The 22,938-nt window shown below is 46.6% G+C and overlaps 1 protein-coding gene across 3 annotated transcripts in view; it reads left to right on the top strand.

Moving 5' to 3' along the window:
- The window catches only part of LOC120920973 (NACHT, LRR and PYD domains-containing protein 3-like), a 71,092-nt gene that overhangs the window by 11,946 nt on the left and 36,208 nt on the right, over positions 1 to 22,938 (top strand). For 2 of the 3 annotated variants that reach the window (XM_040333480.1, XM_040333482.1), the window contains 6 exons: positions 1,077 to 2,745; positions 3,927 to 4,013; positions 5,066 to 5,236; positions 7,447 to 7,617; positions 9,533 to 9,697; positions 14,021 to 14,207. In XM_040333480.1, coding sequence (XP_040189414.1) covers positions 1,077 to 2,745; positions 3,927 to 4,013; positions 5,066 to 5,236; positions 7,447 to 7,617; positions 9,533 to 9,697; positions 14,021 to 14,114 — 2,357 coding nt within the window. In that variant the 3' untranslated portion in view covers positions 14,115 to 14,207. Of the gene's footprint in view, positions 1 to 1,076; positions 2,746 to 3,926; positions 4,014 to 5,065; positions 5,237 to 7,446; positions 7,618 to 9,532; positions 9,698 to 14,020; positions 14,208 to 22,938 lie in introns of those variants that run through there. The other variant, XM_040333481.1, reaches the window with a different exon arrangement.

Raw genomic sequence — 22,938 nt, forward strand, 5'->3', positions numbered from 1 at the left:
ACGCCGCCGCAACTTAGACGGGCAAGTGCTGTATTCTCAAAGCACTTGCTCCATAAGTTGCGGCGGCGTAGCGTAAATCGGCCGGCGTAAGCTCGCCTAATTCAAATTTGGATCAGGGGGGTGTGTTTTATGTAAATTTACTGTGGCCCGACGTGATTGACGTTTTTCCCGAACGGCGCATGTGCCGTCTGTGGAATTTCCCAGTGTGCATTGCTCCAAAGTATGCCGCAAGGACGACATTGGTTTCGACGTGAACGTAAATTACGTCCAGCCCCATTCACGGATGACTTGTGCAAACGTGGGAACGACGGCCATACTTAACATTGTTACGCCGCACTTACGCCACCATATAGCAGGGGCAAGTATACGCCGGGAAAAGCCTAATGTAAATGGCGTAACTTTACTGCGTCGGCCGGGCGTACGTTCGGGAATTCGCATATCTACCTAATTTGCATACTCGACGCGGAATTCGACGGAAGCGCCACCTAGCGGCCAGCGTAAATATGCATTTTTGATACGACAGTGTAACACAGTTACGCCTGTCGGATCTAAGCTAAATATATGCGTAACTGATTCTAAGAATCAGGCGCATAGATACGACCGCGCAACTTGGAGATACGACGGCGTATCTGGAGATATGCCGTCGTATCTCGTTTAAGAATCTGGGCCCAAGAGTGTGATTATAGTTGCCATTAAAAGGACTCAGGTAGCGCTAAATGTCTGTGGTTTAGGCGCAAATTACTTGTCATGCCTTGGGTGCTGACAACCCACGCTACAAAAATAATTTTACTGTTAGGGGTCCCCACAACTTGGGAAATGTTATCAAGGGGTCACGGCACTAGAAGGTTGAGAACCACTGTTTTAGATGCTTCTATTGAGCATGTCTAGCTTATCACATGCAGTTTGGGGTAAGCTTAGAACCCATGGCCACCTGACCAAAAAAAAACAGGTTGGTATTTCAGGGGGTAAAAAATATTTTGGCACATGGATTGATTTTTGGGCAACTACATTTTTTTGATTTTTATATTTTATAATAATTGTATTGATGTTATTTTTTGCTTTCTTTGCTTTGGCAGAAATACAGGAACATCACAAGCAACATCTGCTAGAAATCGCTATACCGAAGCCCTCGGAATCTACAGAACAGAAATGTTATGTTTCTGATCGTTACATGGATCTGATTGTATCCCATGTCCGCCCCTTTCATAGATCAGCGAATCACAAGCTTTTAGAGACCGCAGAAAAACATAAAGATTACGTACGACCTGCTGCAGGAAGTGTTTCTCCTAACCGACTGTTCAGCTGGTGCCAAAATCTAAGATGTGCCCCACATGCGGTGATGGTGACTGGTGTGCCAGGAATAGGGAAGACAACTCTACTGGAGAAGCTGGTTTGTGATTGGGCAAATGGAAAATTCTATCAGCAGTTTTCTTTCATCTTCTTCTTAAGGTTCCGGGATCTCAACAAGCTAGAAAAGATCAGCTTGGAGTCAATGATCCTTCAGGAATATCCATATTTAGAGAATCAACTTGGGAACATTTTAGAGAATCCAGAAAGGCTACTCTTTATCTTTGATGGCCTGGATGAAAGTGTTCATGAAATAGATTTTATATTTGGACAGCTGCCTCGTGATATAAAACAAGTAGAGAATGTTGGAGCAGTTGTTGTTGGTTTGGCAAAACAGTTTCTACTCAAGGGTTGCTCGTTGCTTATGACCAGTCAACCAGACAGATTAGCGGGAAAGGATATTAACATTTTCAAGAGAGCACTGGAGGTCATTGGATTCTTACCAAAAGAAAGTCAACTTTACATTGAAAGATTCTTCATGAACAAGGAAATATCAGAGAAGGTTTTGGGTTTTCTGAGAGAGAACGGTGTGCTGTACACTTTCTGTTACAACCCATCGTACTGCTGGATCATCTGCACAGTCCTATCAAAGTTCTTCAAAGGCCAATCAACCAATGATGACCAAATGATGCCATCACTGCCGAAAACTCTGACGCAGCTCTTTGCGGCCTTCATTGCTGATGTTCTGTCCAAGCATAGTCTGGATAAAATTAAGGCTCGGAGTTTGTTGACCTCTATCGGGTGGATGGCAGAACATGAAGTTATGAACCACATTACCAAATTCGAAAAACAGACCTTATCACAGTTTAATGTGGACCCGACCTCAAACCTTTTTCCAGAATTAATGAAAGAATACACACGTTCCCCCGAGGCATCCTTCTCCTTCCTTCACCCCATCACCCAGGAATTTTTGGCTGCCTTGGTCCATTATATTGATTATTCTCCTGAGAATTTAGAAAGCTCACTTAAAAGAACCAAGTTCTTCAAAGATAACTATGGTGAACTATTTCTCTCGTTTCTCTGTGGCCTCTCCGATATCTCCACCAGGACCATTTTAGAGCCTTATCTGGGTGACTTTTCTTCTGATGCTGCCGAAGATGTCCTCACCTGGCTTAAAAAAGAGGTTACAGAATTTAAAACCTTAAAAAAAAGAAGGCTCTTGAGTATATGTTTTAAATTCTTTGAGCTACAGAATAAGGAATTTGTTTTGGAATGTCTTGGATCGCTCAGACATTTTAACATTGGTCAAGTCAACCTGACCCCTCTGGACTGCTCTGTGGTGTCTTTTACAATTCAGTCCTTTGAAGAGATTGAAGTTCTTGGCTTAGGAGAATGTAAGCTTCGGAGGGAAGATGTTGAGAGATTTGCACCTGCTCTACATAAAATACGTGACATAGGGTACGATATAAATGCATTTCCTCTTATGTCTAGTAAATATCAAAAGCTCTTGGTGTTAAAGGGGTTGTAAAGGTACAATTTGTTTTCCCTAAATAGCTTCCTTTCCCTTAGTGCCGTCCTCCTTCACTTACCTTATCCTTCCATTTTGCTTTTAAATGTCCGTATTTCTTCTGAGAAATCCTCACTTCCTGTTCTTACTGTGCCATCAATTTGCACCACTGTGCAATGCCATTAAACGCAGTCACTGTGCCATTCATTGTCACCACTGTGCCATGCCATTAAACGCAGCCACTGTGTCATACATTGTCACCACTGTGCCATGCCATTAAACGCAGTCACTGTGCCATCCATTGTCACCACTGTGCCATGCCATTAAACGCAGCCACTGTGTCATACATTGTCACCACTGTGCCATGCCATTAAACGCAGCCACTGTGCCATACATTGTCACCACTGTGCCATGCCATTAAACGCAGTCACTGTGCCATCCATTGTCACCACTGTGCCATGCCATTAAACGCAGTCACTGTGCCATACATTGTCACCACTGTGCCATGCCATTAAACGCAGCCGCTGTGCCATGCATTGTCACCACTGTGCCATGCCATTAAACGCAGCCACTGTGCCCTTTAATGGTCGCCGCTGTGCCAATTGTCCCCACTGTGCCCTGTAAATTGCTTTCTTCCCCCTCCGCCCGGCACTTACCTTTACTGGTTTTAGGCATCCACGTCCCACGATGTCTTCTCCCGCCCTCGATGACTGACAGGCGTCTCAGCCAATCAGGTTACTGGTAGCCAGAACCGGCCAACCTGATTGGCTGAGACGCCTGTCATCTTATTCAAGGGGCGTACAGTCTGTGCGCTCCGAGAATAAGCTTCCGGGACCCGAGGGCTGTATTGGGAAAGCCTATCAGAGCTGTTGGCTTTGATAGACATTTCCGTACAGCCAACCAGCTGGCGTTATTCAGATGGCCGGACATTGAGCGCCGACCATCTGAATAACAGCGGCGAAAATAACATAGATTCGTGCAATGCATGAATCTATGTTATTTGACTCAGTGGCGGTGAGAGCCAGAGGGGGCGGCGCTCCAGCGCCCTCTATGGACGAACCGCCACTGGTAGTCGCACAAGGCATTTTTTGTATATGTTACTGAAATAATGTATCTTATTCACTCCTTACAGATTCAATGACAGTAGATTCGGAGATGACGGAGTCAAGTTTATATGTTCAGCATTAAAACATCCCGACTGCAAGATACACACTCTGCAGTAAGTTGGGAGGATGATGAGTTCATGATGTTGTAAAATAGAAAGGATATAATACATTTTTTGGTTAAAGTCCAACTTCAGACTCCAGGGGTCTCCAAACAAAGGACCAGTATACTGCCCTTCAGACCTGGTGCAGCTGTGCATGGTAGCCAATTAGCTTCTAACTTCAGCCTGTTCAGTTAAAGTGGCTGTAAACCGCTGGACGTTGTTATTTTTTTAACTCTTACCTGCAAGGTAATGTCATAATGTGCTAGTATGCATCGTTGGTATCAGTGGAAGGAATAGTGTCCCATCATTGGTATCAGTGGAAGGAATAGTGTCCCATCATTGGTGTCAGTGGGAGGAATAGTGTCCCATCATTGGTGTCAGTGGGAGTAATAGTGTCCCATCATTGGTATCAGTGGGAGGAATAGTGTCCCATCATTGGTGTCAGTGGGAGAAATAGTGTCCCATCATTGGTATCAGTGGAAGGAATAGTGTCCCATCATTGGTGTCAGTGGGAGGAATAGTGTCCCATCATTGGTGTCAGTGGGAGTAATAGTGTCCCATCATTGGTATCAGTGGGAGGAATAGTGTCCCATCATTGGTGTCAGTGGGAGGAATAGTGTCCCATCATTGGTGTCAGTGGGAGGAATAGTGTCCCATCATTGGTGTCAGTGGGAGGAATAGTGTCCCATCATTGGTATCAGTGGGAGTAATAGTGTCCCATCATTGGTATCGGTGGGAGGAATAGTGTCCCACCATTGGTATCAGTGGGAGAAATAGTGCCCCCTGGTTGGCGTCAGTGGCAGGTATTATGCCCCACTGTTGGTGTCGATGGAAGACATGGCGACTCATCATTGAGGTCAGTGGAAGGAATATTGCCTTGTATCAGTGAGAGTAACAGTGTCCTAAGGTCCGAATAAAGGCAAGCAAAGGGCCGCATCTGGCCCGCAGGCCACAGTTTGGAGACCACTGGCATAGACAGTACATTACACTTGAAATCTGCACTTCACTGAAAATGAACAGTATAAATTATTTTTAATCAGATGTTTTATATTTCCTCTCTGTAGTTTGGCAGCCACTGGACTAACAGACCGGGCGTGCTCGTATTTAGGACCGGCAATCAGTGCCAACAAGTCCCTTCGAAAACTTCGACTGTCTTATAACAGGCTGGATGGGCCTCACTTTGGTGACCTGATGACGGCTTTGTCCAGTCCTACCTGCCAATTAGAGGAACTGGAGTGAGTAGAACGAATGTAAAAGAGAAGGCATTTGGTGGGACTGGTTGTGGATGTTCACCAACACATCTGTGCCGTCCCGTGGACGCAGAATCACGTCGGAAATACTCCTTAAGATACGTCGAATCACTGCCTACGACGTGAACGTAACCTACGCCCATCCCTATTCGCGTACTACTACGTAAACAACGTAAAATACGACGGCTGTTCCCTGGTCCATACCTTAACATGACTTACCCCTGCTTTATGAGGATTAACTTTACGCCGGACGTACGACTTATGTAAACCGCGTATATGAATGCCCCGGGCGCAAGTACGTTCGTGAATCGGCGTATCTTCCTCATTTGCATATTTGATTCGTAAATCAGTGGAAGCGCCCCTTGCGGCCAGCGTAAATATGCGCCGACGATACGACGACGTAGGAAACTTACGTCGGTCGGATGAAGCCTATTTTCAGGCGTATCTAGTTCTGTGGGCATGGCGCACAGATACGACAGCGCACATTTACACTTACGCGGCGTATCTCGAGATACGTCGGCGTAAGTGCTATGTGAATCCGAGCCATTCTCTTTCACTTTGGTTTGATGCTTGGGAAGAAGCACATGATCCGCGAAGGGTGTCAGTGCCAATTCCAAGTTATTGATGTCTCTGTCAAGAGAGTCAATTTGCTTATTATACTCTCTAGTCAGTATAAGCATCATTTCTCTAGAGCATGTCTTGAGGTTCACCTCCCATTCTTTTCTACAATCGTGACTAATGTGTTCAGTGTTAGGCCCCGTACACACGAGAGGATATCCGCTGGAAACGGTCCGCCGGACCGCGTCCAGCGGATAAATCCTCTGGCGGATTTGGATCTGATGGCTGTACACGCCATCAGATCGAAATCCGCACGGAATACATCCGCGGTGACGTGTCGCGCCGTCGCCGCGACGATGACGTGGCGACGTGCGCGACGCTGGAAGGTAAATACTTCCACGCATGCGTCGAATCATTACGACGCATGCGAGGGAGGGGAGCGGACGGACTGATCCGGTGAGTCTGTACAGACGACCGGATCAGTCCGCTGGACTGGATCCCAGCGGATAGATTTTATAGCATGCTACACCGGATCTATCTGCTGGAACTGATCCGCGGATCAATCCCAGCGGATAGATCCGGTCGTCTGTACGAGGCCTTAGGAAAAATTTGTACACGTAACCCATAAGGGTTAATAGATTCTCTTACATAGCGATCAAAGGTTTTTATGTGCCAAAAAAGGGCAGACATTTTTTTTCAAGGATTCGACCTAGCTTGTGGAATATTGAGTGTAATTGGGAGTCAGTTTGATCACCCTTGCCATAATTAGTTTCATAACCAGAAACTTCTCCTTACCCTCTCCCTTTCCTCTCTTATCCTTTCCCTTTCCTCTCTTTGCCATACCTCTACCTTTCCTCTCTTTATCCTTTCCCTTTCCCTTTCCTCTCTTCGCCATACCTCTACCTTTCCTCTCTTCTCTGCGTAAAAGGGGAGGGTTGAGGTAAGACCTGGCAACCTACTTTGTAAAATAACTCACCAAGAAAATTTTATGGAAAAGGCCCTAAACCATATGGGACCTGCTGGCAGGGCCGTTTGAAGGAATTTGGGGGCCCCAAGCAAAATGGGGGCCCCCCCCTGCACGCAAAGCCTACGTTAGCGCTTCACAATTTTGTTACACTCATGTTCTTACTCCCCCCCCCCCCCAGTCCCTATGTTTTTCTATTCTCACCTCCCCTTCTTCCCTGTAGGCTGCCGCTGTAGTGTGGCCAAACTCCTCTTCCTCCTGTCAGTCCGGTGTTCTATCATTATGGGTCCCCAACCCCCTATCAGATAGTGCCAGGGCCGGGTACCGTGGGGTACAGGAGATTCAGTTTCATGTGTTCCCGGCCGGACTGAAAGGAAGTGTGCACTTTCTGTCAGTCCGCCGGGAATAGGAAACTGAATCTCCTGTACCGTGCGCGGTACCTGGTCGGACTGACAGGACTCCAGGAGGCAGGAAGAGGAGCTTGGCCACGCTACAGCCTGGGAAGGGGATGTTGGGGGCCCCAGGCCAGCTCGGGGCCCCAAGCAATTGTTTGTTTTGCCTGTCCTGTAGCGACGGGCCTGCTGCTGGCCAAGAGTCAGTGAAGGGATGTCACACACAAATTGATATATACTTCATCATTCCCATGTTCTTACATTCTTATTTCTTTCTCCAGTTTGTGCAACAACTGGCTGGCGGACACTTCCTGCTCCCTTTTGGCATCAGGATTAAGAAGTAACCAATCTCTGAAGATACTCGAGCTATCATTTAATTATTTGAACTGTCCTTACTTTGGTGACTTGATGGAGGCTTTGTCCAGTCCAACCTGCGCTGTGGAGCACTTGAGGTGAGTATACCATCACTGGACAGATGTATAGTTGGTAATTGGCAAATAGCAATGTTACATGGGGGCGAGTCCTTCTTCTTCCTTTGGGAAAGTGGAGCAGTGAGGGAGCAATGGAAATGTAAGTATAGGCAGCTCTAGGGGCTACCATTTAAGGGAACACTCTACTTTGGTAGGTTAGGGAGGATAAGGAAGGGATGGAATGAATAAGAGAGGAGAAGGGAGCGGGGTAGAAAGGAAAGAACGAAGGAAGAAATATTAGGGAAAGAATGAAGTAAGAAATAGTAAGGAAGGAAATTAAAAGGGCTAGAGAGAGGAGAAGAGAGGGAAGGGAAAAGAGAGGAAAGGGAGAGGGAAAGGAGAAGAAAGGAAAGGAAGAGGGAAAGGAGAAGAGAGAAAAATGAGATGGAAAGGAGGAGAGGAAAGGGAGAGGTTGAGGAGAAGAAAGGAAAGGAAAGGTAGAGGGATGGTGAAGAGAAGAAAGGGAGAGGGAAAAGAGAAGAGAGGAAAGTGAGAGGGAAAGGAGAAGAGAGGAAAGTGAGAGGGAAAGAAGAGAGGAAAGGGAGAAGAAAAGGAGAGGGAAAGGAAAAGAGAGGAAAGGGAGAGGGAAAGGAGGAGAGGAAAGGGAGAGGTTGAGGAGAAGAAAGGAAAGGTAGAGGGATGGTGAACAGAAGAAAGTGAGAGGGAAAGGAGAAGAGAGGAAAGTGAGAGGGAAAGGAGAAGGGAGGAAAGTGAGAGGAAAATGAGAAGAGAGGGGGGGAAGGAAAAGAGAGGAAAGGGAAAAGGGGGACGGAAAAGAAAAAGAGAGGAAAGGGAGAGGGAAAGGAGAATAGACTAGAGAGGAAAGTGAAAGGTAAAGCAAGGTTGAGGAGAAGAGAAAAAAGGGAGAGGTTGAGGAGAAGAGAGGAAAGGGAGAGGGAAAGGAGAAGAGAGGAAAGGGAGAGAGAAAGGAGAAGAGATGAAAGGGAGAGAGTAAGGAGAAGAGAGGAAAGGGAGAGGGAAAGGAGAGGAGAGGAAAGGGAGAAGAGAGGAAAGGGAGAGGGAAAGGAGAAGAGAGGAAAGGGAGAGAGTAAGGAGAAGAGAGGGAAGGGAGAGGGAATGGAGAGGAGAGGAAAGGGAGAAGAAAGGGAGAGGGAAAGTTGAAGAGAGGAAAGGGAGAGGGAAAGGAGGAGAGGAAAGGGAGAAGAGAGGAAAGGGAGAGGGAAAGGTGAAGACAGCAAAAAGGGAGAGGGAGAGGTAAAGTAGAGGAAAGGGAGAGGAAAATGAGAAGAGAGGAAAGGGAGAGGGTTAGGAGAAGAGAGGAAAGGGAGAGGGAAAGGTGAAGACAGCAAAAAGGGAGAGGGAGAGGTAAAGTAGAGGAAAGGGAGAGGAAAATGAGAAGAGAGGAAAGGGAGAGGGTTAGGAGAAGAGAGGAAAGGGAGAGAGAAAGGTGAAGAGAGCAAAGAGGGAAAGGAGAAGAGAGGAAAGGGAGAGGGAAAGGAAAATAAAGGAAAGAGAGAGGGAAAGGAGAAGAGAAGAAATAGAGAGAGTAACGAAAAGAGAGGAAAGGAGAAGGAAAGGAAAAGAGAGGAAAGGGAGAGGGGAAAAGAAGAGAGAAGAGGGAAAGGAGATGATAGGAAAGGGAGAGGGGAAGGAGAAGAGTGGAAATAGAGAGAGTAAGGAAAGGAGAAAAGGAGAAGAGAGGAAAGGAAGAGAGTAAGAAGAAGAGAGGAAAGGGAGAGGGAAAGGAGAAGAGAGAAGAGGAAGGGGGAGAGGAACAGTGGAAGGAAATTAAAGAACAATGGCAGGGAGGGAGCAAAGAAGGAATAGAGAGAAATGGAAAGAAGAAAAGCTAAACTTGTAAACTCTCTATAGTACTTTTAAAAATTAGCAAAACCGATTTGGGGTAGACATGACACTTTTCTCTCCTCTCGGACAGGCTAAAGGATATTTTGCTCGATGATGAACACCTCCCATTGATGATGCCTCTGATTAACAATAAGAACCTCACATATCTAGATCTGAGCAACAACAGCCTTACGGGTGCCTCCACCCCTCACCTCCGAGATCTCATCCTACAATCACCCAGCCTGAAGAGCATCAGGTATGTGGATCCAAGACCAGACAATGATGATGAGATGGAGGTTTTTTTACACTTTTTGATAAAGGGGTTTTCAACTGTCAGTTGGATGGCTCCTTATCTTCTGTGAATAGTGCCATATTGTACTAATTCTATCTTAAACCCCATACACACTATTAGATTTTCTGCAGATTTTTGTCTTCAGATTTACCAAAACATGTAGTGCAAGGGCCTGCCTGATTGCATACAAATTGAAACTCTTATGCCGCGTACACACCATCACTTTATGTGATGAAAAAAAACGACACTTTCTGTGAAGTAAAAAATGACGTTTTTGAAACTTCAATTTTCAAAGACGAAGTTGCCTACACACCATCGTTTTTCTCACAATGTTCTTGCAAAGTGAGGTTACGTTCCACCACGTTTTACCAGCTTCTTGGCATGCGTGGATGAAAAAACGTCTTAGAAAACGACGTTTTTTGCTACACACGGTCAATTTCTGTGAAGTAAAAAGTGCACTTTTGAAAAACGACACATAAAATTGAAGCATGCTTCAATTTTTTTTGGTCGTTTTTTACAAGACACAAAACGACGTTTTCCCCCACACACAGTCAATTAAAGTGACGTTTTTAAAAACGTCATTTTTTTTCATCACATAAAGTGATGGTGTGTACGCGGCATTAGGCCCCGTACACACGACCGGATTGATCCGCGGATCAGTTCCAGCAGATAGATCCGGTCGTGTGTACGGCCTAGCGGACATTTTCAGGCGGAAAAAAATCCAGCCGACGGATTTTCAGCGGATAAAAATTTCTTAGCATGCTAAGGCCCCATACACACGAGAGGATTTATCCGCGGATACGGTCCACCGGACCGTTTCCGCGGATAAATCCTCTTGAGGATTTTGATCCGATGGAGTGTACTCACCATCGGATCGAAATCCGCGCCGAAATCCCATCGCGATGACGTGTCGCGCCGTCGCCGCGATGATGACGCGGCAACGTGCGCGACGCTGTCATATAAGGAATTCCACGCATGCGTCGAATCATTACGACGCATGCAGGGGATTGATTCGGACGGATTGATCCGGTGAGTCTATACAGACCAGCGGATCAATACGTTGGGATGGATTCAAGCGGATAGATTTGAAAGCATGTCTTCAAATTTTTATCCGCTGGAAATCCATCCCAGGGGATAAAAATCCGCGGAAACAGATCCGCTGGATTGTACACACCAGGGGATCTATCCGCTGGAACTGATCCGCGGATCAATTCCAGCGGATGGATCCTCTCGTGTGTATGGGGCCTAAGAAATCTATCCGCTGGAATCCTGTCCGCCGGACTTATCCGGTCGTCTGTACAGACTCACCGGATAAGTCCGTCCGATCCCATCCCTCGCATGCGTCATAATGATTTGACGCATGCGTGGAAGTATTTACCTTCCAGGGTCGCGCACGTTGCCGCGACGGCGCGGCCACGTCACCGCGGATGTATTCCGCTGGGATTTTGATCTGATGGTGTGTACAGCCATCAGATCAAAATCCGCCAGAGGATTTATCTGCTGGAAACGGTCCGGCGGACCGTTTCCAGCGGAAATCCTCTCGTGTGTACAAGGCCTTAAGGTTTGACATCAAATTACATGGTTTTGGTGAACCTGAAGACAGAAATCTGCAGAAAATCTAATAGTGTGTACACATTTCCTGTCTATCACTATCAATTTTTAACTTCCTGAATACCCCCTGTGACAGACTCACCCGGGACAGAGGCTTTTGGAGGGGACTGAATGCTGGCCTTTTGCCAACCGATCATGGGCCCTGGCATTTGGAGGAACGGTGCTCTATGTGAGCTGTATGCCTGGGGACCCATGAGGTGGTGTTACTTTGGATTCAGGTCCATGTCCCCCCAAGACACACAGGGCCTAATCCACAAAAACCCGGCGCAACGTAATTTTTCCCATTTAAGTTACACCGCCGCAAAATCTCTACCTAAGTGCCCGATCCACAAAGCACTTACCTAGAAATTTTGAGCGGTGTAACTTAAATCCGTCCGGCGCAAGGCGTTCCTAATCTAATGGGGCGAGTCCCATTTAAATTAGGCGCGCTCCCGCGCCGGACGTACTGCGCATGCTCCTGACGCGATTTTCCCGACGTGCTTTGCGCGGTTTTACGTTACGCCGAGTTTTGTGAATCGCGCCGGGTAAAAAAAGTTGCGTCGGGGGGAAAAAAAAAAGATGCGGCGGGAAAAAATTTTTTTTTAAAAGAAATTTGACAGCGTCGCGGGAAAGAAGGGTCTACTTTTACATGGTGTACTAACTTTACACTTTGTAAAAGCAGCCCTAATTTTGCGACGGCAAACTAATACTTACGGAGAAAAAACGAAGCGTAAAAGCTTTGTGGATCTCCGTAAGTGCTAATTTGCATACCCGAAGCGGCATTTCGACGAGAAATGCCCCCAGCGGCGGCTGCGGTACTGCATCCTAAGATCCGGCAGTGTAAGTCCCTTACACATGTCGGATCTTCTGCCTATCTATGTGAAACTGATTCTGTGGATCAGTTCCATAGATAGAAACAGGGATACAACGGCGTATCAGTAGATACGCCGTCGTATCCCTTTTGTGGATTAGGCCCACAGACTCTGGGAACCCTCTATATGTCATATTAGAAATAGCGACTGATTCATAATGTTGGGACACATACTGTTAGAAGATGCTGATGTCAACTCCAGCCACCTGTCTGTCTGTTATAATGTAAATGAGTCTAGTGTGGCTTCTCATCAATAAACGCTTATTGCCATTTTTTTACCAAAAATATGTAGAAGAATACGTATCGGCCTAAACTGAGGAAAAAAATATTTTTTTTCAAAAAAATAGGGATATTATTATAGCAAAAAGTAAAAAAATATTGGGCCAGATTCAGAAAGATCAGCGGATCTTTCTGCTGGCGTAACGTATGTCATTTACGTTACGCCGCCGCAAGTTTTCCAGGCAAGTGCTTTATTCACAAAGCACTTGCCTGTAAAGTTGAGGCGGCGTAGCGTAAAGCACCCGGCGGAATTCAAATTCGGCGGGTAGGGGGCATGTAGCATTTAAATCAAGCGCGTCCCCGTGGCCGAACGAACTGCGCATGCGCCGGCCGCGACTGAATCCCAGTGCGCATGCTCCAAATCACGTCGCTAATTGTCAATGAAAGCGACGTAAGCGTAACTTACGCCCAGCTCAATTGTGAATCGACTTACGCAAACAACGTAAATTACGTCTGTCCCGACGTCCATACTTAACATTGGCTGCGCCTCACTATAGCAGGGGTAACGTTACGCCGGGCGTAAGTCTTACGCAAACTACGTAAACAGATACGGCGGCCTGGCGTTCGTTCGTGAATCGGCGTATTTGCTCATTTGCATATTTAACAACGGGAACGCCACCTAGCGGCCAGCATAAATATGCATCTAAGATACGACGGTGTAAGTGCCTTACGCCGGTCGCATCTTAGCAACATTTAAGCGTATCTCATTATGAGCATACGCTTAAATTTGCGCGGGCTCAGATTAGGACTTACGACGGTGTATCTAGTGATACGCCCATCGTAAGTCTCCTGGGCAGGGGCTGTGTATCCTATGCAATCTATCATGCCATAAAATATCTAGAGCAGGGGCAGCCCAGAGCATGTGTAAAGGGATGCTGGGAATGCCATCCCCCAGCACAGCACACTGAACACTGTGACTCACCTAGATTCTCTCTCTGTCCAGCCTGAGATAGAGATAGGAGAGGGGGGCATTCCAACTGGAGTTGGTGGAGACAGTGCGGGATCCAAGACTCCCAGTGTTAGGAATTCATTCCTGCACATCAGCACTCAGCAGCCACTGAAAACTAGAACCCTCATGTCGGGAAGAGGAGTGGCCCCTCCCCCGAGCACTGCCAGGCTGGACGGGCTGCCCTATGCTCACACATCAGTTTTGGACGGACACACACCTATGCTCAGAACACTAGTTCTGGATGGACACAAACAAGGAGAGAAGGAGGGAGGGGAGAACTCTGGCACTTCAGCGCCCCCACCTCTGCAGGCGCCTGGGTGCAATGCACCCTGCCTAGGATCGGCCCTGGTGAAATCCTTTTGTGGTGATCAACTGCCTAAAGGTGGCATTTGTCCTAAACTTGGGAAGCTCATCAGACTTCCTGTTGTTCCTCTGAGACAGGAAGTGAGGGGAAATCTCCCTGATGGGTCGCGTACTCACCAAAAACCTAACAGGAGTTCCAATGCATTTTCACTGCCTCCAAAACTAATGTTTTGCTTTCTAACAACTGTGGAAATATTTTAATATCTGCAAATTTTCTCTCTTTTTTTCCTTCTAGCCTCTTTTTCAATCACAGGCTGCCCTACGAAGACAGAAGATCTTTGCTAAACCTGAGAGCTCAGAAACCAGGACTTGATATTTCAATTGATTGAACTCTATGGACATGTGAAGAATAGGGTGACCACATTTCCAAACTACCATTCAGGGACACACCCCCCTTCCCAAAAATCAGCTTGTGCTGTAACGAATCACAGCACAGTGATTGGACACAAGAGGTGGGATTTATTTCTCCAATCACAAGCAGGGGGCGGGGATTGTTCTCCTCCAGGCATTCCCGGCCAGAGCAAGTACTGTCAGTGAGTAAAGCGGTGATGTGGCGCCCTTTTTTGGGGGCATCAGAGTGGGGGGGGGTTGGCTGTGTCAGTTTAATTCCGGTGACTTGTCCTCTATGTTCCCCTGACGGGGAAGTTCCTTGGAAGTCTGCGCAGGCGCAAACTTCCCAACGGAAATCTCCAAACCTCGCCCGGCATCCAGGCTCATTCTTTAACATCCCCGTGGATTGGAGGATCTTAAAAAAAGAGCCAGGAGGCCGAGCGAGCCAGCCACGGTTCGGAGATTTCCGTCAGCAAGTTTGCGCCTGCGCAGTCCTTGAAGGAACTTTCCCGATAGCTGGAACCATCTCAGCACATCAGCTTGCGCATGCGCTGGAACTTCCACGATAGCTGGAACCAGCACGGCAGATCACCGGGACACTGTATTGCGGTACTGTCCCGGGAAACCTGGGACACGTGGTCACCCTAGAAGAAGTCTGATATTGAGGGATGTCATTCCTCATGAGGATATGTTCCCTTTGGCAATGAAACTTGTACATTAGCCAGGAACAGAGCCAGAGCCATATGTTTGTTACGAGAATGAGACCCGTACCTATCCCGTGGCCATGAGATTTGTACATTCAATGAGCCCCATTTTGCTGTGGGCATGAAATTGGTTCCTTTGCCTATCATAATGAGACTTGTACATTCGCTGTGATATGAGATCTGTACATTCGTTGGGATACAAGACCCATACATTTGCATAGCTCCCAGCTGTCCCTGATTTCGAGGGACTGTCCCTGATTTGGAGCAATGTCCCTCATCTGTCCCTTAGTTTGGTCTGATCTATAGATTTGTATATAAAATGCACTTTCTATCTTTCAAAAAGTGTTTCCCAGGGCTAAACCTTTCATCCAAATTCTAAATTGCTGCGTTTGTCAATTTTAAAAGCCAATATACAGGAATAGTAGTGATAATAAAAAACACTTGTGGATTTAATTAACCTTTTTTTGGGGTTATGTCCCCTTTAAGGGGCGTGACTGGAGGTGTGTCCTATGGCTACATACGTTTGCTAGTAGGTGTCCCTCATTCCCATCTCAAAATGTTGGGAGGTATGCATTTGCTATGATAACGAGACTACACACGATCGGAATTTCTGACAACAAACGTTCGATGTGAGCTTTTGGTCGGATATTCCGACCGTGTGTAGGCTCCATCGGACATTTGCTGTTGGAATTTCCGACAACAAATGTTTGAGAGCAGGTTCTCAATTTTTTCGACAAGAAAAGTTCTTGTCGGAAATTCCAACCGTGTGTAGCCATTTCCGATCCAGGCTCATTCTTTAACATCCCCGTGGATTGGAGGATCTTAAAAAAAGAGCCAGGAGGCCGAGCGAGCCAGCCACGGTTCGGAGATTTCCGTCAGCAAGTTTGCGCCTGCGCAGTCCTTGATGCGCAGTCCTTTGCTATGATAACGAGACTACACACGATCGGAATTTCTGACAACAAACGTTCGATGTGAGCTTTTGGTTGGATATTCCGACCGTGTGTAGGCTCCATCGGACATTTGCTGTTGGAATTTCCGACAACAAATGTTTGAGAGCAGGTTCTCAATTTTTTCGACAAGAAAAGTTCTTGTCGGAAATTCCAACCGTGTGTAGCCATTTCCGATGCACAAAAGTGCTGCGCATGCTCGGAAACCAATTCGACGCATGCTCGAAAACATTCTACTTAATTTTTCTCGGATCGTAGTAGTGTTGTACGTCTCCGCCTTCTTGACCATCGGAACTTCCGACAACATTTGTGCGACCGTGTGGATCCAAGACAATTTTAAGCCAACATCTGTCAGAAAAAAAAACACGGAAAATTCCGATCGTGTGTACGCGGCATTAAAATGTCAAAGTCCTTTAACCTTCACCTCTACAGACCTGGCAACGCAGATGTAATATTTAAATCAATATTATTACAATTATTTGCCAGACTTTGAGTGATAGATATATATATATATATATATATATATATATATTAGGGCTGTGACTGATTAAAATTTTTGTGTTCGATTAATCGTTTTTTTTTTTTAATCGATTAATCGACTAATTTTGATTAATTAACGCACATACAGATACAACTACTTTTAGCTGATCTCCTTGCATTGCAACTCTGCATTAGCCACTGGTAAATGTGGTGGGGGCAGTATGGGGGCAGATGTGTATATTCTTGCAGTATGGGGGCAGATGTGTATATTACAGCATCTGCCCCCATGCTGTAATATACACATCTGCCCCCATGCGGTAATGTACACATCTGACCCCATGCTGTAATATACACATCTGCCCCCATACTGCAAGAATATACACATCTGCCCCCATGCTGTAATATACACATCTGCCCCCATGCTGTAATGTACACATCTGCCCCCATGCTGTAATGTACACATCTGCCCCCATGCTGTAATATACACATCTGCCCCCATGCTGTAATATACACATCTGCCTCCCATACTGCAAGAATATACACATCTGCCCCCATGTGTACATTACAGCATGGGGGCAGATGTGTATATTCTTGCAGTATGGGGGCATATGTGTATATTCTTGCAGTATGGGGGCAGATGTGTATATTACAGCATGGGGTCAGATGTGTACATTACAGCATGGGGGCAGATGTGTATATTACAGCATGGGGGCAGATGTGTATATTCTTGCAGCATGGGGGCAGATGTGTACATTACAGCATGGGGGCAGATGTGTACATTACAGCATGGGGGCAGATGTGTACATTACAGCATGGGGGCAGATGTGTACATTACAGCATGGGGGCAGATGTGTACATTACAGCATCTGCCTCCATGCTGTAATATACACATCTGCCCCCATGCTTTAATATACACATCTGTCTCCCATACTGCAAGAATATACACATCTGCCCCCATGTGTACATTACAGCATGGGGGCAGATGTGTATATTCTTGCAGTATGGGGGCAGATGTGTATATTACAGCATGGGGGCAGATGTGTACATTACAGCATGGGGGCAGATGTGTACATTACAGCATGGGGCAGATGTGTACATTACAGCATGGGGCAGATGTGTACATTACAGCATGGGGGCAGATGTGTACATTACAGCATCTGCCCCCATGCTTTAATATACACATCTGTCCCCATACTCCAGGAATATATACATCTGCCCCATAATGTTACCACACACAGATGGTTTTCCTTTCTTACCTGACTATCAGGCAGGCAGACCCATCTGCAGAGTAGCTGATGGACACACGTGCGCAAGGGAAGAAGATACAAGCAGGCGGGCAGGTGATGATGACGTCAGCGCGCCGCGGCTCCGGAGCTAGGCCGAAGCCGCGGCCTTTCCTATGGGCGAGACCGCGGAGCTCACTCCGCGGATCGTCATCGATCAAAATAATTTTAATCGACCAAAGAAATTAACGATTAATCGACCAATTAATCGTTAATTTCCGCAGCCCTAATATATATATATATATATATATACACACACACACAGTGCCTTGAAAAAGTATTCATACCCCTTGAAATTTTCCACATGTTAAGTTACAACCAAAAACGTAAATGTATTTTATTGGGATTTTTTGTGATGGACCAACACAAAGTAGCACATAATTGTGAAGTGGAAGGAAAATGATTTTGTGTTTTTTTTTACAAATAAATATATGAAAAGTGTGGTATGCATTTGTATTCAGCCCCCCTGAGTCAATACTTTGTAGACAGAGGGAGGTTTCCCCACCATCAGAATATAATGATCTCTGCTGGAAGCTATAGTCACAAACAGTGATCTGCCAATAGATGGATTGAAATTTGTCCGGTTCCTGCTGAAAGAAAGAAAGAGATAGAGAGAGAAAAAGAAAGAGAGAGGGAGAAGAAAAAGAATGAAAAATAAACTGAGAGAGAGAGAAAAGAAAAAGAGTGAGAGAGAGAAAAAGAAAGAGAAAGAAAGTGAGAGAGAGAAAAGAAAAAGAGAGAAAGAAAGAGAAAAAAAGAAAGAGAAAGAAAGAAGATGGAGAAAAAGAGAGCGAGAGAGAGAAAAGAAAGAGAGCGAGAGAGAAAAAAAAGAAAGCATGACAGAGAAAAGAAAGCGAAAGAGAAAAAAAGCGAGAGAGAGAGAGAAAAAAAGAGAGAAACAAAGATTAAGAGAGAAAGAAAGAAAGAAAGAAAAAAGAAAGAAAGAGACAGAGAGAGAAAAAAAAGAGGGAGAGAGAAAAAAAATAGAGAGGGAGAGAGAAAGAAATAGGAAAGAATGAAAGAAAGAGAGAGAGGAAGAAAAAAAAGAGAGAGAGAAAGAAATCAGAAAGAGAGAGAAGGAAAGAATGAAAGAGAGAGAGTGAGTAAAAAAAAAAGAAGAAAGAAAGAAAGAGAGAGAGAAAAGAAAGGAAGGGAGAAAGAGAGAGAGAGAGAAAGAAATCAGAAAGAGAGAAAGAAAGAAGTCTGTAGGCCCCTTATCAAAGTCCCTCTTGCATTAGAGTTCTCCTGAAGACGTCAGCACGACGAAACGTACGTCGGGGCAGAGTTACAGGAAGGAACACTGGTCCGCTGGAGACACCGAATGTGGTGAAAGACCCAACTGATTGGAGCTACAAACAGGGCTTGTGCTTGTTATAGTGAAGTCAGTGTTGTATGATTAAAAACACTACAAAACCCGGGTGCGGGGTGGAATCCATAGTTAAATGTAAGCATGATAGCTTTTGGATTTATAATGTTATATATGTCGCCTAAATAAATAAGTATTTTTTTTACACTATTGGAGCCCTTTATCTCCTCTGATTTCATGAAAACACTGACTGTGATGAGAGGAAGGAGCAGTGTTACCTTGGCTGATTAACCCCTTGAGGGGAAAGTCCTGACTTACCTACTCTAGCAAGGAGGGTCAATCCTGTCTGGTGAGTTCTCATATGTGGTGGAGGCTTATTGCTGAACGCGAGAGCACTTTTTGAAGAGCATTTTATGATCAGTAGAATTTGGTTTGCACAGTTTGCACGGAGCACTTTTTAAGACACAAGATAAATGATGGCTGCAAGCAGCACTTAAAGGATGTTATTCATAATGGACTTGCATTAAGCTGCACTACCGTATATACTCGAGTATAAGCCGACCCGAATATAAGCCGAGGCACCTAATTTTACCACGAAAAAATGGGAAAATGTATTGACTCGAGTATAAGCCTAGGGTGAGAATGCAGCAGCTACTGTAAGTGGAAAAGAGAGTCAACAATGCCTATCTGCAGCTTCACTGTGCCCATTTGCATGCCTCAGCCTCACTGTGTCCATATCACTGTGCCTCCTATCAGTGTCCATCAGTGTCTCCTATCAGTGACCATCAGTGCCTCCTATCAGTGACCACTGATTTCACTGGTCCCCCTTCTCCCCTTGCCCTCTTTTGTGTTTCCAATCACACCGGCAATCATTGACATTCTATTTCCCGTCCGTCCGGGATGAGAGAGGACACACAGCTGATCTCACTGCTCCCCCATTCTTTCCCTCCTCTCTCCTGTCTGCTCCGTGGGAAATGTGAGCTTGTTAGCTTCACACTTGACTGACCACGGAGCACACATGAGAGAGGAGCTACTGTAAGTGGAAAAGAGGGTCAACAATGCCCACCTGCAGCTTCACTGTGCCCATTTGCATGCCTCAGCCTCACTGTGCCTCCTATCAGTGACCATCAGTGCCTCCTATCAGTGACCCACTGATCTCACTACTCCCCCTGTCCTCTATTGTGTGCTACTCACACTGGCAATCATCGACGTTCTATTTCCCATCCGTCCGGGCTGAGAGAAGACACACAGCTGATCTCACTGCTCCCCCTTCTCTCCCTGCCCTCTATTGTGTGCTACTCACACCGGCAATCATTAACATTCTATTTCCCGTCCATCCGGGATGAGAGAGAACACACAGCTGATCTCACTGCTCCCTCTTCTCCCCCTCCTCTCTCCTGTGTGCTCCGCGGGAAATGTGAGCTCGTTAGCTTCACACTTAAAGCGGGAGTTCACCCGAAAAAAAATTTTTAACATTAGATTGAGGCTTGTTTTGTCAAGGGGAATCGGGTGTTTTTTTTTTTTAAATCGAAGCAGTACTTACCGTTTTAGAGATAGATCTTCTCCGCCGCTTCCGGGTATGGTCTTCGGGACTGGGCGTTCCTATTTGATTGACAGGCTTCCGACGGTCGCATACATCGTGTCACGAGTAGCCGAAAGAAGCCGAACATCGGTGTGGCTCTATACGGCGCCTGCGCACCGACGTTTGGCTACTTTCGGAAAATCGTGACGCGCTGTATGCGACCGTCGGAAGCCTGTCAATCAAATAGGAACGCCCAGTCCCGCAGCCCATACCCGGAAGCGGCGGAGAACATCGCTCTCTAAAACAGTAAGTACTGCTTCGATTTAAAAAAAAACACCCGATTCCCCTTCACAAAACGAGCCTCAATCTAATGTTAAAAATTGTGTTTTTGGGTGAACCTCCACTTTAACTGGCGGCGGAGCACACAGGAGAGAGGAAGGGGAGAAGGGGGAGCAGTGAGATCAGCTGTGTGTCTTCTCTCATCCCGGATGGAAAGAAAATAGAACGTCAATGATTGCCGGTGTGGGTAGCACACAATAGAGGGCAGAGAGAGAAGGGGGAGCAGTGAGATCAGCAGTGTGTCTTCTCTCATCCCGGACAAACGGGAAATAGAACGTCAATGATTGCCAGTTTGAGTAGCGCACAATAGAGCAAGTTCAGAAGTTTGCCCAAATAGAAATATTTTGGCAAAATTTCACCATTTTGACAAAATGCATTGCCAACTTTGCAGCGCCACACTGATTTCCAAAAGTAGTTCCTGCGCTACTTTTGGTGACTTTCGGGGGGCAATTTCAATAGACATCTGTGCATGAACTTAAACAGATGTCTTTCAAATCGCCCCCCCTCCCCGAACTCGCACTAAAATGCGGGTTTGAAATTGTGCGAGTTAAAGGGGTTGTAAAGGTACAATTTTTTTTTTCCTAAATAGCTTCCTTTATCTTAGTGCAGTCCTCCTTCACTTACCTCATCCTTCCATTTTGATACAGGAGAGTCCAAACGCCCACTAACACACAGCTCCTTTCTCTATCTGAAACGTAGAGAGTGTCCTGACTCTCCTGTGGTTGCGTTCAGCCGCGGCACGATATTGAACGGGGATCTGACTTGGATCCCTGCCAATACCAAGCACTCTGTATGGTATGAATCTTGATGTCAGGACCTTGGCTTGAACCTGGGACCTCTTCTCTGTCTGGCATTGCCTTTTGCCACTGAGCTATATGAGATGCTGGACAGTTCCCCGTCTGATCTGTGGATAAACCTATATGATACTTTTAGACTACTCTGCTTGGTGTCTTGATTGCCTTGAACCTTGAACCCCTTGCTCCTCCCATGAACTTCCTATATAAGCCTTATCTCAGGACTTCCTCTTTGCCAGGTTATTGTGCCTTCCCAGCCAGTGCTGTGTCTGCTCTGCTGCCATTTGTACCTGCAACCACCTGTGTTTGACCTTCGGCCTGTTCCTGGACTTCTCTACTGCCTGATCCCAATCTGCAACCACCTGTGTTTGACCCTCGGCCTGTTCTTTGACTACTCTTCTGCTTGATCCCAACCTGCAGCCACTCGTGATTGATCCCTTGGCTTGTTTACTGACCACGCTGCTGTTTCATCCTTATCTGCTATTTACCCTGGCTTGCTCACCTCCTGGTGGGGCGATCCTGAGGACTGCGACCTGGTGCTTACATGCAGCAAAATCCATCTCCACCATCAGGAGCTCTGGTGAACACCGTTTAGCGCTTAGACTCTGCACCTCGGGTGACCCCCGTGTCATCTGCCAGAAGTGACTGACTGTCTTCGAGTCCGACGCCTGATCGTGACACTTGAGGGGGAACTCCACACCAAATTTCAAATAAAAAAAAACGGTATGGGGTTCCCCCTCCAAGAGCATACCAGGCCCTTGGGTCTGCTATGGATTTTAAGGGGAACCCCGTACGCTGAAAAAACGGTGTGGGGCCCACCCCCAAAATCCATACCAGACCCTTATCCAAGCACGCAGGCCGGCCGGTCAGGAAAGGGGGTGGGGACGAGCGAGCGCCGGGTGATATCTGCCCCATTATGTCGTCACCACCCGGAGCATGATGGGACTGTGACATCATAAGAGGCCTATAAAAATCGGTGCGAGCCACGCACCTGGCATTACAGTGGGAGGAAGCGACGTGTCAACATTGAAGAGGGAAAAAGAAGACCGGGCCCCCTCTTGTAAAAGAGCTTAAAGAAGAAAGGGGAGGCCTCGGCAGAATAGAACAAGGTGGCGGTGAAGACCCAGACCCCCCCCCCTGCCGGCAAAAGCGAACAGAGAAGATGGCGGTGAAGACCGGGCCCCCCCCGGCAGAAGAGAACAGAGAAGACGGCAAAGAAGACCGGGGCCCCCGCTTGTAAAAGAGCTTAAAGAAGAAAACGGAGGCCTCGGCAGAACAGAACAAGACGGCGGTGAAGACCCAGACCCCCTCCCCCTCCCGGCAGAAGAGAACAGAGAAGACGGCGAGGAAGACCGGGGCCCCCGCTTGTAAAACAGTTCAAAGAAGAAAGCGGGGGCCCCGGCAGAACAGAACAAGATGGCGATGAAGATTTTTTTCTTCTGGTTTTC

Source organism: Rana temporaria, chromosome 13 (genome assembly GCF_905171775.1).
Source record: "Rana temporaria chromosome 13, aRanTem1.1, whole genome shotgun sequence".
In the NCBI taxonomy this organism is placed as follows: domain Eukaryota; kingdom Metazoa; phylum Chordata; class Amphibia; order Anura; family Ranidae; genus Rana; species Rana temporaria.